The sequence below is a fragment of the Triplophysa rosa genome, linkage group LG24 (assembly GCF_024868665.1).
Source record: "Triplophysa rosa linkage group LG24, Trosa_1v2, whole genome shotgun sequence".
Taxonomy (NCBI): domain Eukaryota; kingdom Metazoa; phylum Chordata; class Actinopteri; order Cypriniformes; family Nemacheilidae; genus Triplophysa; species Triplophysa rosa.
The window spans coordinates 9736619-9749860 of NC_079913.1; the positions used below are offsets into that span (position 1 = coordinate 9736619).

At 39.3% G+C, this 13242-nt stretch overlaps 1 protein-coding gene across 13 annotated transcripts in view; it reads left to right on the forward strand.

Annotated features, from left to right (window-relative positions):
* Positions 1 to 13242, forward strand: part of cacna1c (calcium channel, voltage-dependent, L type, alpha 1C subunit) — a 102110-nt gene that overhangs the window by 24118 nt on the left and 64750 nt on the right. For all 13 annotated transcript variants that reach the window (XM_057323830.1, XM_057323832.1, XM_057323839.1 and 10 more), the window contains exons 2-3: positions 6832 to 7174; positions 9555 to 9660. In XM_057323830.1, the coding sequence (XP_057179813.1) occupies positions 6832 to 7174; positions 9555 to 9660 (449 nt within the window). The remainder of the gene's footprint in view (positions 1 to 6831; positions 7175 to 9554; positions 9661 to 13242) is intronic.

The following is a 13242-nucleotide window of genomic DNA, read 5'->3' on the forward strand; positions in this document are numbered from 1 at the left end:
GTTTGTATGCCTCAGGTGTGCTTGTATGTGTTAATGGCCAATGACGGCTCATTATGTGTGAACGCATCCTGGGGCATGTAAACATAATGTTGCTGTTGGCTCTGTGCTTTATAGTTTTGCTCATGTTTGTGTGTGTGCGCGCTGTGGCACGAGACTAGTGAAGCATGACTGAGGTGCTCGATCTGATTGGCTGGCTTTGATAGCAATGATGTAATTGAACAGATGGTAATGGTGACACCTTCAGTGTGCTCCGCCCACTCACCCTGCACTCACACACAGAGTTATGGCAGAGTTGGGCGGTGAGTGTGCATCCTAAAGCATTGCCCTTGTACTGTATCTCTGCATCTCTCGTTACTAGTGCACACACTCTGTGTTAATGACTTTCTCTTTTTAAGTTGTGTGCGTGCGTGTGTGTGTAATAGAAAAATAGAGACACTTAATTCCTCTGTGTATCTCCCCATCATTGCAGTGTCATTGCTTATTTTTCTCCAGTCATTGGGTCACTGATTTATTTATTTAAGCTTTCTGGCTGTATAGCGCCAGAGTCATCAAACTCCATTTCCCAGAATTCCCTGCTGAGTCATGAACGGCGAGTATTTCGTGCTTTAGAGCTCACTGCTGCACGTATGATATCATCCAGCGATGACTCAGTGCCACATTAACCCCACACGCATAAAGTGACGATGACCCTTTATTACACAAAACTCAACCTTGCTCCAAAGGGCTTTATCTCACATTAAAATGTAACTTCTGATACTTATAAAAGTTCATATTTTTTTAACATATTACTGGTCCCAAAGATGTATACCCGGAGAGTCTCGGCTGACACTTAACCTTACATTATTTTGTACTAGACTACACATTAAATGATATTATTTTTATCTCTAAAAATCTGGCGCCAGTCAATGCTGATGAAATAAAATGTCAATAGCTTATAAAGCACAATTAAGTAAAGCATTTTTTCCCCCAATTAAATCGTGGTAATGACAGGTGTTGTAACGGCATTAGCCTGCAGAGTCTAACTGGACCGTGCTGGCGAAATCCTGACCCCTTGACCAATGCTGAAAACATGACCTTGCTCCAACTTCTGTACTTTAAAACAGACCTTCATAAATATACATAAGGGTGTTTAGAGCTTGAAGAGTCTCTCAGCTGAACAAACTTCATTCAGGACGTATGCTGGGATGTGTTGATGCCACGTGACAAAGCAAGGTCTTTTCTCTCTTGCTGTTACCCCGTACCTCTGTTTCTTTCTGTAAATGGGTTATTCTGGCCTTTTGTCTCTGCAAGTGCATTTAAATGGGATGTTCTTAATCCTGTTATCTGTGTGCGTGTCAATATTCCGAAGTCCTTGTCTCATCCTTTGTGCAAGTCATTATGCTGTGAAAGGGTTTAACTCAGGATCCTCCATACACAACTTTTTATTTTTTATTTATAAAAAATTGTTTTTTCTGTTGATTAATGATCTTCATTGGTTCTTGGGGACAAAACGGCTTTCATATAGAAAAGCCACATCAAAAGACAAAAGTCTGATTTAATGAGACTTCATCCCTCTCAAATACTACACCTCCATACAATACCATACCCTTAACTCTCTCTCAAATTGTACTGTACCTGACAGATCTCCTCTGACTGTCATATTTCCAGTCTAAACCAGGATATAATTAAGAAAACAGCAGAAATGTTTTATTCTCTTGTACATTAATGGTTAATATCGTTCACTGACATCCCCCGAGTTAAAGTGAGAAGTGTATGTTTTGTTTGGTGTGATGAATATATGAATGATAATGCTGACTCATAAAACAGTATGTGAGCGAGTGTGTGACTGTAGTGTTAAAATGCATTCATGTGTTGCTGGGGTGAAAATTAATACATATGTAATTATACAAAAGAGAAAAACATTTCGCTGTAATGTTAATAATCAGAAAACAATGAACCATTAGATATATATTTTTAAAGGCATCAAGAAAGGCAGCTCGCATGATATCACGATGTGCTTATATACTGTCGTAATGGCACAATTATGAATGTGATATTGCTTCCAAAACATTGTGTTAGAACTAGCAATGACGGCTTGTGCTGTTTCTGAGAAATTGCTGGAGTAACAAAGGGGCAGGACGCATGAGAGAGAGTGACAGAAAGAGCGACAGCATGTGCGATTACTTGACATGTCTGCTGAGAAAATCGATAAGTTTGTCATGGTAGCGTTTCGACGGTTACTGTGTTCAGTGGTGTTTTGATGGTATATAAGCTGTCTTGGAAGGCAATCCATATTTTATCATTTTCGCCAGCATTACCCATCCCTTTGTTTTTAACATTTTGTTTTTGTACGTTGTCTATTGTATTGTGTTTTATGACCCTTTAGTTAAGAGCCTGAAGAGAAACTTAATGCTGATCCCAGATCTGTGAGAGGGGGCAACTCCTGGTGCCTGTGGTGTGCTTGCTGTTCTTTCAGAGCTGCATAATACGAATCTCAGTTTATCCATCAGAAGGATGTTTTGCAGTCTAAGTAGCTTTCGTACCTCTCAGAACATTTAGGTCCCTTTTTGTGTTCATGTGTAAATGTGGGATTAAAAATGTTACGTGGCAAGTGTGTGTGTAGTTGTTTTTGTCCGTCTCTGTTTTTATGCAAGCACGTCCATGTGTGTCTCGCGATAAGGAGCCAAAATGAGGAAGGAGAGAGTGCATTCCTCAAGAGTAAATCCACTGTGGGCACTTTAGGATGAGAAACTGAGAGTCCTCCTTTTGACAGTTCCTTATACAGAACATGATGTTGCTACGGTAGTTAGAGACGGCATTTTCGCATGCTATTGCGAAATGCTCATTTTGAATGATAACAAGGACAACAACTTTACACTCTTAAACATACTTCACTGAAACCTAACTTCCAGCACTTTCTCTTAATGTGTATAGAACACTTAAAGAAAAAGTATGTAATCACTTTGCTGCTGCACATGACGTTGTCTACCTGTGTCTTCCATTGGTTGGACAAACAGATCTGCACTGAACTTGTGTCATTGGTTGACACAATGTGTCCCATTCAAGCCTACTGTCTACATTTCTAGAAAATCAGCCTAGGAAGGAATTACTAACAGTCTCATGCACGGTTTCAAAGACAAGGAAGACTAGTCCCGACTAAAATGAAAGTTTGAGCTGTCTTAACTGAAAATAAACTGCCCTGCCATATCTTTAAATATGTCAGTGCCATTGTTTTGTCTCGAGATGCACACTAGTAATATTTTTATCTAAAGCATTTCATTAAAAGCGACTTAAATATCCTCATTTAACAAAGGCATAGTCCTGACTTAAGCTAAGCTTTGTCTGTGAAACCGGGCCTCCGTGTAATAGGCTGGGGTGAGCGAGAGTATTTATGCATTAAAAAAAGGAGACTTTAGGCTTTAATTAAATTCAGGTTTAGGGTTTTAACTTTGGAGAGACAGAGCATTCATTGAAGTCATTTTTATGTGATGCTTCAAACTAATCCAGGCTTCGGCTTATTTAGTGGGCTTAAGAGAGGAAGAGAGGGAGAAAAGTGTCAGCTCTGTGCTTTACTACTGTGATTTCACTCTGTCTCTCATTCCTCACAGACTCATGACACAACACATTGCAGTGTGATGGTTGATGCTGGTTCTCTTTGGATTCGACACGCTTAGACTGCAGATGGAGATGACACCGTCCTGCAGGGCTGCCATGTGTGATGTTTAGTGTGACGTCATAGGAATTCTCGGTTGCTATTGGCTAGTTCAAACATTCAATATCAGATGCAATAGTTTGATTAAAATGATTAAATGAAATGATTAAAGACCAGTATTTACAGATGGTAAACTGGTACTAGTAAACACTACAATGTAAGTTAAAGGGATAGTTCACCAAAAAATGAAAATGGTCATAATTTACTCACCTTCATGTCATTTCAAACCTGTATGGCTTTCTTTCTTCTGCAGAACACAAAAGAAGATATTTGAAAGAATGATGACAGCATTTTCATTTTTGGTGAACGATCCCTTTAAATAACAAGTTTATGGGCTTTTCACATCTGATATTGTTAACCCAAGGGACATCAGTGTTTGTTCGGTTATGGGCACCTTTGACTCTCAGATTTTTAGGAAATACACTGCAAAATGTTTTGTCTTGTCTCACAATGTTTACAATGTAGAATATATTACTAAAAAGACAAAATATTGATAACAAAGAATGTTTTTTACACAGTTTTGTATGAAGATTAATCAGAAGCTAAACTTGAGAGCATGTAGATTTTAATTTGTGAATTTGTAAAAAGTAAGTATTTGTACCTGTACACTAAAATGTACACTCACAGCCCCAATGTGAAAACTTGTAAACTAAAAAAAACTGAAGTTGAATGTTGAGATTTGCACTCGTGGACAAATCTCACAAATCTGTCTTCTGAATTTGAAGTTGCAGAAAAGTTGTCACAATGTGTAAACTGGCATTTACAAAATACATCGGCAGATACAAATGCATAGCACATATTTACACGTTTTCCTAGAACCAGATTTGAAATGCTACCACAAATAGGCATCTACAACCTCTCAAACCTGTCACTGCAGTTTCAAATCTCCCCGCATTGATATATAATATAATATAATTGAATTATATAATTATTTACTATTGATATTCCGTTGTGCTGTGTTATGGTTCGTTTTAAAATATAATGACAGGCTGACTACAATGCCACCATATACAGTATTGGGGTTGTGGGTTTACCTGGAAGTTTTTTTTTTTCTCATTGAAGGTTTGGATTTTTTACAGATGAGCTTAAAATATTTTATCAATAATTAGTGTATAATTATTTACTCATGTGGTAATTACTATCTGCAGGATAATGCATCCAGTCGGTTGTTATCGCAGAATAAACCCCTCCAGTGTGATACAAGAACTGATTCTGATCATTCTCATATAGGAGCCGTACACAATGACAGGTTGACTGTACGTTTTCTGCGATTTAAAGCGACAACGAGCAACTTCTGCTCACTGTTGCCCCACGTGGTTGATAAGCGGAATTGTCTGTTTACAGTGTCGTAAAAACTGTCGCAAAGATGTCCCGCTGGCAGCCGATGGACCCGGCGGACCCAGATACGCTATGAAAACAGCGCATAGAATGTATATATATATATATAACGACAACATTAGCCTACTCAACGACTGAACTGTTCAACATTTACGCGGTTTACTGGTCTGAACTAAAGAATCTGTTACTTTTTACCACAACACGTTTATTGTGGTTTTTTAGTCTTCATTTACAAGCACTACACACATTCATGACGAGACACGACAACATGCTAGCTATCGACACCGGCAACCATATATTATTTCATTTCATTTCAATTCAATTCAATTTTATTTATATAGCGCTTTTCACAATGTGCATTGTTACAAAGCAGCTTTACAGGAGAAAATAAGAAAAACACAGAGAGGTAAAACACAGCACAGTGCATGGTGTGTAGACCAAGCGAGATCATTCTAATAAATAATATCTAATAAATAATTAAATTAATAAATGCAGTCTCCCGGTGAGCAAGCCAACATTGCCCTGCTATTTATCTCTATATTATCTCTCAGCTAGTGTGAACCGGTGGTGCGCCAATGACACAGACTAATAACAAATACGTTCAAAAGTACAGGACAGTAACAAAAAAGGTACAAATAACACTTACAAATCCAGTAGCTGGACCGCTAGGTCTCCATCCGTTTTGCAACCTGTTGCCTCTTGCTGCTCGCGCCACCGAGTGTAAGCCCGTCCTATATTGATTCGTGACCGGCCTCGTGTCCGATCACTCTCTCGCTTTCTTTTCTTTGCTTCCTCCGACAAAACCCTCTTTGGTTTTTTTGGCTGGCTCTGCCATGGTGATGTTTTGGTTCGTTTCGTCTTACTGTTAGCTCTGCTGTTCGCTAACTTCTCCCAGGCTACGAGTAAAACGTGACGTATGCCGTAAAGCAGAGGCTAGGCGGGGCTTGTACCGGCCCGAACACTAAAGTTACAAGTGCAATTTCAGCCGATAGGAGGCTGCTTGGGTAGCAACGGCAGTAAAATTCGTCCAGTTAAAAGTTGACCTACCACTTAAATAATTTTAGAGACATTATTTTAAGGTCAAAAAGTTGCTCGTTGTCACTTTAATATTGATCATTATCATCAGCGAACTTGCTTTAGCTAAGTTAGATTGTTAATTAGGTTGCTAATTTATACATCACCCTTATCAGATTCAAGATCTTTGTCATATATACCTGAAATTCTATTTTGCTGATGGGGTAGAAAAGCAATAAAATATACAATAAAGGACAAACTAAGAACAGAGATATACTACAGTAAATGTAAAGGAGAATAAAATAGAAAAGTTAATTTATTGTAAAAAAGTGGCAGTAAGTAGTATTTTAGTAAAAGAAAATGTATTTATTTAATTTAAGGTGAAACTATAAATCAATAATGTATTAGTGATTTAAAAAACAATTTCATTGTGATTTTCCTGCTGTTAGGAGTCGGTGTGACTCAGCCACATGACGTCATCAAATGCCGCACTTTCTCTCGCCATAGTTTTGCTGTATAAAACTATTGTAAAACTAGTTTTACTGTGTAAGTCCTTTCTGTCTAGTTGATGGATAAAACAATTAAATCGCAGCATACTAAATAAATACTCTAATAAACATAGTGACAACAAAGTTGGATAGCATGAAAAACTCTTTTCTGCGTTTTGACAATTTTCAATGACTTAAGTTATACAGAACAAAATGGCGCAGTGCATTTTTTGGAAAGTTCAAATCTTGCATTTCTTTCTTTTGCGTTTCTTATTTACTGTCTCTTTCTCTCCTCTACAGGCTCCAACTATTCCAGTCCGTCGTTGGCTCCGGTTGCCAGTCTGAATGAGGACGAGCGGGTGGGAGATGGGGGCGGGGTGCTGGGTCTTGCACCTGAACACATTCCCACCCCTGGTGCCCCCCTCAGCTGGCAGGCGGCCATCGACGCGGCACGGCAGGCCAAGCTCATGGGCACCACCGGAGCCCCGATCTCCACCGTGACCTCCACGCAGCGTAAACGCCAGCAATACACCAAACCCAAGAAACAGGCCAGCACTGCCTCCACACGTCCACCCCGAGCCCTTCTCTGCCTCACTCTTAAAAACCCCATCCGCAGGGCGTGCATCAATATTGTGGAATGGAAGTATCCTTTACATGTATAAATGTGCTACATGAAAGAGCACATACACTATACCGTACAAAAGTTTAGGGTCACTTACTCATTCTTTTTTATATTTTTTCCACATTTCAATTGTGAACTCATCAAAACTATAGCCTTACATCAATTTTAACTATGAGGATTATGTAAGGACTAAAACATGCTACAGAATCAAACACTTTTTTTCACTGTGTCTACTTTGTTGTAGTAACACTTTGTAAAAATGTACATTTGGCATTTCATCAGCCAGCTTCTTACCCTATGATGCTTTAAAAGTGTATTGATGGACTTCCCGTCTATTCTGGGGTTTTATTGGCTGCTTTTTCATTATTATTTGGTCTTGCTTTTTAAAAACATTTCATTTATTCATTTGTTTTGTAATGAAATAAATTACAATGTTCGTTTTAGTAGCATTTATTTTTCTTTATGTAACTCATTTCAAACATTCAGACGCATGCCTTAAAACAAAATGTTTTTAGGATCATGAGAAACATTTCAGTCAAGTGACCCTAGACTTTTGAATGGAAGTGTAATGCTGTAAAGGTTAAAACCAGTGCACTGGTGTACTGTGGGGGCCAAAACTAACATCAATAAATCAATCCTTTTTTGCTGTAATTCATACACTTGCATTAGGTAGAAAATATGTAACTGAGAATTCATGTTGTTCTTTTCAGATGCATATTGATTTTTATTTGGTGAGCTATTTCATTATTTACTCGCACATGTCCTTCAAACACATAAGCTGTTATCGAAAAACAGGATGTCAAAATTCCTGCTCCTCTTTTCTATTTTACAACATTTTATAGTCACCAAATCTCTAAAGCTCCCACATATACAAACACTTAGAATTGATCTTTTTATGGTCAAATTAACTTCTGCCAGGTCTTTTCAAGCCACATGACAGCTCACTGAAGTGGAAAATTGTAAGTAAATATATAGCTGAAGGCGACTAGGAAATCAATGTTGTAGTGATTGGAGCTTTACAGACAAGGTCACTATTATCAACTCCGACTAAATAGGTTTGATACCCAGGATATTTAAGAAAACCCAGAAATGTAAAAATCGCTTTGGCTTAACGCATCTGGCAAATGCATAAATATCCATATGTGTATCTATGAGTCTGTGTTGCATGCAATTCCAAAATGAATCAAGATGAATCCTAAAGTGGCCTAGTGTTTCAGAGGAGCGTTAGGACAGTGTGTTCCTCTGTAATGTTTCCCTTCTTACACTCTCTCTCTCTGTTGTGGTTTTATGTCATCGTTTTCACCCACGAGAGACGCTTACAAACCCCTGACCAGTCACTTAATGAGGATTGATTTAGGTAGGAAAATGCTTCTTCATCAGAAAATGGGAGCTCCAGCTACCCAATCACAGCTTCAGCCAAGAACGGATCACACCATCAAAGATCTTCTCGTAAACCCACAAAGCGTGGCGAGAGAAACGACTGAACCGAGGAGACAGAAACCGATTTCCCTCATTCATTTGTGTGGGATAATTTCAAAAACTTCTCTCTGCTGCTCGCTCCGTCCATATGTCTTCACTTTCGCGTATACACTCGACTGGATCTGGTTCTCCAGAGACTCCAGAGCCCATCTTTCCTGTCTTTGGATTACGTTGCCATGCCAACGGCTCCTCTCAACAGGCTGAACAGGTTCACACTCGCACAAATAAACGCTGAAATATTCACCCCTCCCACATACGCGCACAAAAACGCACATGCACGTTGACCCATCCTACAAAACATACAGTGCAGTAGAATAGTCGAGCAGATTTCATATATAGAAATGTTATTTATAACCTTCCGGGACCCTTAAGGATAAAATTCAGTAAGCAGTGGTCTGTTTTTGCTCCCTCTGGGACCGGGAACTACTGATCTACAAGCATGTTTATCTAAACGGGTTACGGGGTCTGGGGCTCTGTAATTCTGAACTAACCTCAGAGAGCCATAACTCAAGGCCCAGACAGCAGATACAAGAGAAACACCCAGAAAAACAAGACCACATCTGTTTCTCCTCAGGACACGTGCCATGCGACTCAACACCCATCTCTGAGAAATCCATTTCTGTAACAAATGATGACACGGTTTGATTGCATTTCCAGCAGAACTGAAAGCCAAACAAACAATCCTACCAGTGAAAGGAGGGGGGAAGGAAATAAGGGGGGTTACGATTGTTGTTTTGATGGAGGCCAGATTTTTGACAAGTCCTGCATTATTAACAGATGGAAAATTGGTAGGGAACAAAAAAGCTCTTATGATTTTTGTGCAGTGATATGAGTTCACATGTACATTATGTGCGTGTCTGTGCTGTCTTGTGGTCCTTGTGAGCCAGCTTTGATGTCATTTTCTTTAACGCTGACTACGCAGACCGTTTGAAATCATAATTTTGATGACTATTTTTGCAAACTGTGTGGCCTTAGCTGTCTACATCCCTTTCCCTGAGGACGACTCCAACGCAACCAACTCCAACCTGGTAAGTGGCACTGTGCCCCACAACTCGCACCCAGACACAAGCAATGATTGTGTAAATTTTTTGTGATTGTGATGATGATGGGGATTATGGTGGTTTTGTAGTAATAGTGGTGATGTTGTGACACTGATAAATATATGGTAATAGTGGTAATGGTGTGATGGTTAGGGTTGAGTATTGTTTGAATTTTATCAGTTTTGATTCCGATTCTGCTTATCGATTCAGATTCTCATCGATATACCGTTTCGATTACAATGTGGTAAAAAAATTAAAGGTCCAGTGTATGAAATTTAGCGACATCTAGTGGTGAGGTTGCGTATTACAACCAACGGCTTTCTCCACCCCTCCCTTTCGAAAAACTACGGTGGCTGACACAGAGCTATGTTGTCGTCACATTTTCGCTTCTTTGCCGAAGGAGATGACGTATTTACGAATCGCGCTCTGTAGAGCAGTTTGTCCAATTAGGGCTACTGTAGAAACAACATGGCGAATTCCATGCAAGGGGACCTGGAGTGTATGCATATAGAAATAGATCCTTTTAAGGTAATAAAAACATAACTCTTCATTATGTAAGGTCTTTATACACCTCTGAACCGGTAGTTATGTGTATTATATTGCATTTCTGTCAGTAGATCCTCCTAAATATTAAACGCTGGACCTACTGGCTATGTGAGGTTACACCGAATAAAAACGAAATTTTCTTATGTTTCTCAAGGGGGTTGTGGGGTTTATTTAACGTTCAGACACTATGTCGATCTTTTGTCATCTTAACAATTGTCACAGATAATTACATGTGCATGTTTTGTCTTTTCTTATATTTTTAACCTTTTTAGAGCACTTTACGCCGTGTGGTTGTGTAGACAATTACATTAGTTTGTGGGGAAGGTTCCAGGGTTGCCAGATCTGCATATAAAATCAATCCAATTGCCGATTGAAACTGTTCAGAAAACCGCAGGTTGAAAGAAAAGGACTTTGCAACACTGGGAAGTCCTGGCAGATTGCAGGCTGGATTTTTGTGGAAAAAACGATTCAGTGTATATGAAAATGCTCACATAGGATTCGATAAGCGGAATTGAAAATAATAATATATAATATAAGTGTCTGATTCCTAGCTTTATAAATCCGATTCTGGAATTGAATACATTTTCTATTCCCAACCTTAAGTTTATGATGATTTGTGGTCACGATGATGGTGAAAATATGGTGGTGGTATTGATGATAGTTGTGATGATGGAGGTGGTGATAGTAATGTAATGGTTGTGATGATTTGTGGTGGTGAGGAGGGTACAGTAGTTGTTGTGGTAATAGAGATGGGGGTATTGTGATGGTTTTGATGATTTATGGTCACGATGATGGATGGTAGGTTCTGTTGGTTGAATGATGCAATTGCACTCAATTTTTGTAATTTTTCTTATTACATTTTGAATCTGAAGTGCAGATTGCAGCGAAACTGGAGAACAGTCTGTGTGCTTCTGTTCTCAGTGTACAGTACATTCAGGATGGATGAATGCAGAACGTGTGCGTGGGTAATCTGGATGTCACGCTCCATAAACAACTTTACAGAACTCTCAGAGATTCATGCCTTAGCCGTAGTTACTATGATGCATCCAGCTATCAGCTCTGAGATCTTAAGCTACATTATGCATTTTCTCCAGTGAAGTCAACACAGTGGAAACCTGTAAGCGCAAACGACAGCCAGTGTCCATGCTTTTTCCACAGCGCACAGCCCGTGGCTTAATGGCCCATCATAACGATGCAAATACAGCTTCCTTCTTTTGATAGATGCACCTTTCTGCTTATCAGTATGGGCTATGAATGGATTCTTTTGATGAGGTTGTCATGGATATGGTATCCCTGGAGATGGTAAAATGCACAGCTACCGTGGTAACAGAGACTATGCAGCCAACCTGCAGAGTAGAAGGCGATATCAGTCCGAGACAAAGAACTTGTCGCTAACTCGACGCTGTCAGCGGTACTTTACAGTGTTAGGGTGAGCGTGTGTGCGTTTACAGTACATTGGAACAAGTCAACAAGTGTTTATGCTTGAGCGAGCTCAGTCTTGAAAAAGACTCTGAGCATCAAGGTTACTGGTCAGGTTGCTTTCGAAGGATACAAGGGATTTGGCTTTGTCAAACAAGGACTTTGTGAGCTCCGTCGGTACGCGGTACCTGTTAGCAGAATGTGACGCCTGCATAGCAGTGTGTGACAGAAACTCTTTGACATCAGGAAATTTCACACCAATATGTCTTAGGCGTCACTATTTAAAAGTCTGGGAACAAATGGGAGTTTTTTTGTATTTGGAACAAGAAATTATAATATTGTGTGTTGCGTATGGGGGTGTTGAGTATGTATTTGTGTTCCATGTTGAGAATGTGTGAATATGGTAGTTGTCACTTCTTTCTTCAGTTTTATTCAAGGTATACTTATTTTATAAAAGACAGTTTGTGTATATGCTCATACGTAAAAAAAAAAGTTAAACATCTGTGAGCTATTTTCTTGCCATAGATTCTAGGTAAAATATTATATTAATATGTAAAATAGAAAGTGTGTGTTTTAGGTCCTGTGACTGGTCAATATTTTTTCTTGCCATTTCAATATTTTAAATGGTCTTGGTGTTAAATGGTAATTTTTTTTTTTGTGAAATTCAAATATAATGTAATCTCACAATTAATTACATCATAAAACTGCATGCTAATAATGAAAGGTTACCAAATACCATCTGGTTTAACCCATTCCACAGTGTGTTGACTACATGTATGCCAAGGAAATATAAATCACCCAAAAATTATAATTCTGTCGTGATTTTCTCACGCGTATATCAATATAAACCTGTATGGTTGACTTTTAGTGAGTTTTGATTCTGCACCTGTTTGTCAATACAATCAAACTCAATGAAAAAAATATATTTGTGTGTGTGAACTGCCCCTTCAAATGCATTGAGGCTTTGTGTTGGGTATAGATGAGTTGAGTACTACGGTGAATGTGTTGAGTAGGTATATGTTATAGATATATTCGTATGTGTCTGTATATACTGCAGGCTGCATGTATTCATGTTGTGTATATGTGCCTGTGTTGAGTGTATGTGATTTATAGCGCAGGATTTGTCTTGATTGGTCAGATCTGAAATAAAGGCGTTTTTTATTTTTAGAGCGTTGTGAGAAAACTGCTGTCGCTGAGACTCTGGCAACAGGCCAGTTCACATTCTGCCCGTTTCATACACAAAAACATCATATTTAGACTAGATCCATTCCCCCTTCACTGCAATACACTATACCCACACAACACATGTGCATCCCTCTTCAGCCCGCAGGAGTGTGTGAGCGGGTCTGGTTAAAGACGTGCCATGGTTAGTGTGTAGGGTGGGATTCGGTGTGTGTGTGTGTAAGATGTATGTGTGGTAAAGGTGTGTTGGAAGAGAGTGGGAAAGGGTCGGAGCTCTGTGGGGATGGTGCAGTATTTTAAGGCAGCTAAAAACATCACCAGTGCAGAGAGTGACCCACATGCATCCTCTCTCTCTCTCTCTCTCTCTCTCTCTCTCTCTCTCTCTCTCTCTCTCTCTCTCTCTCTCTCTCTCTCCTCTCTCTG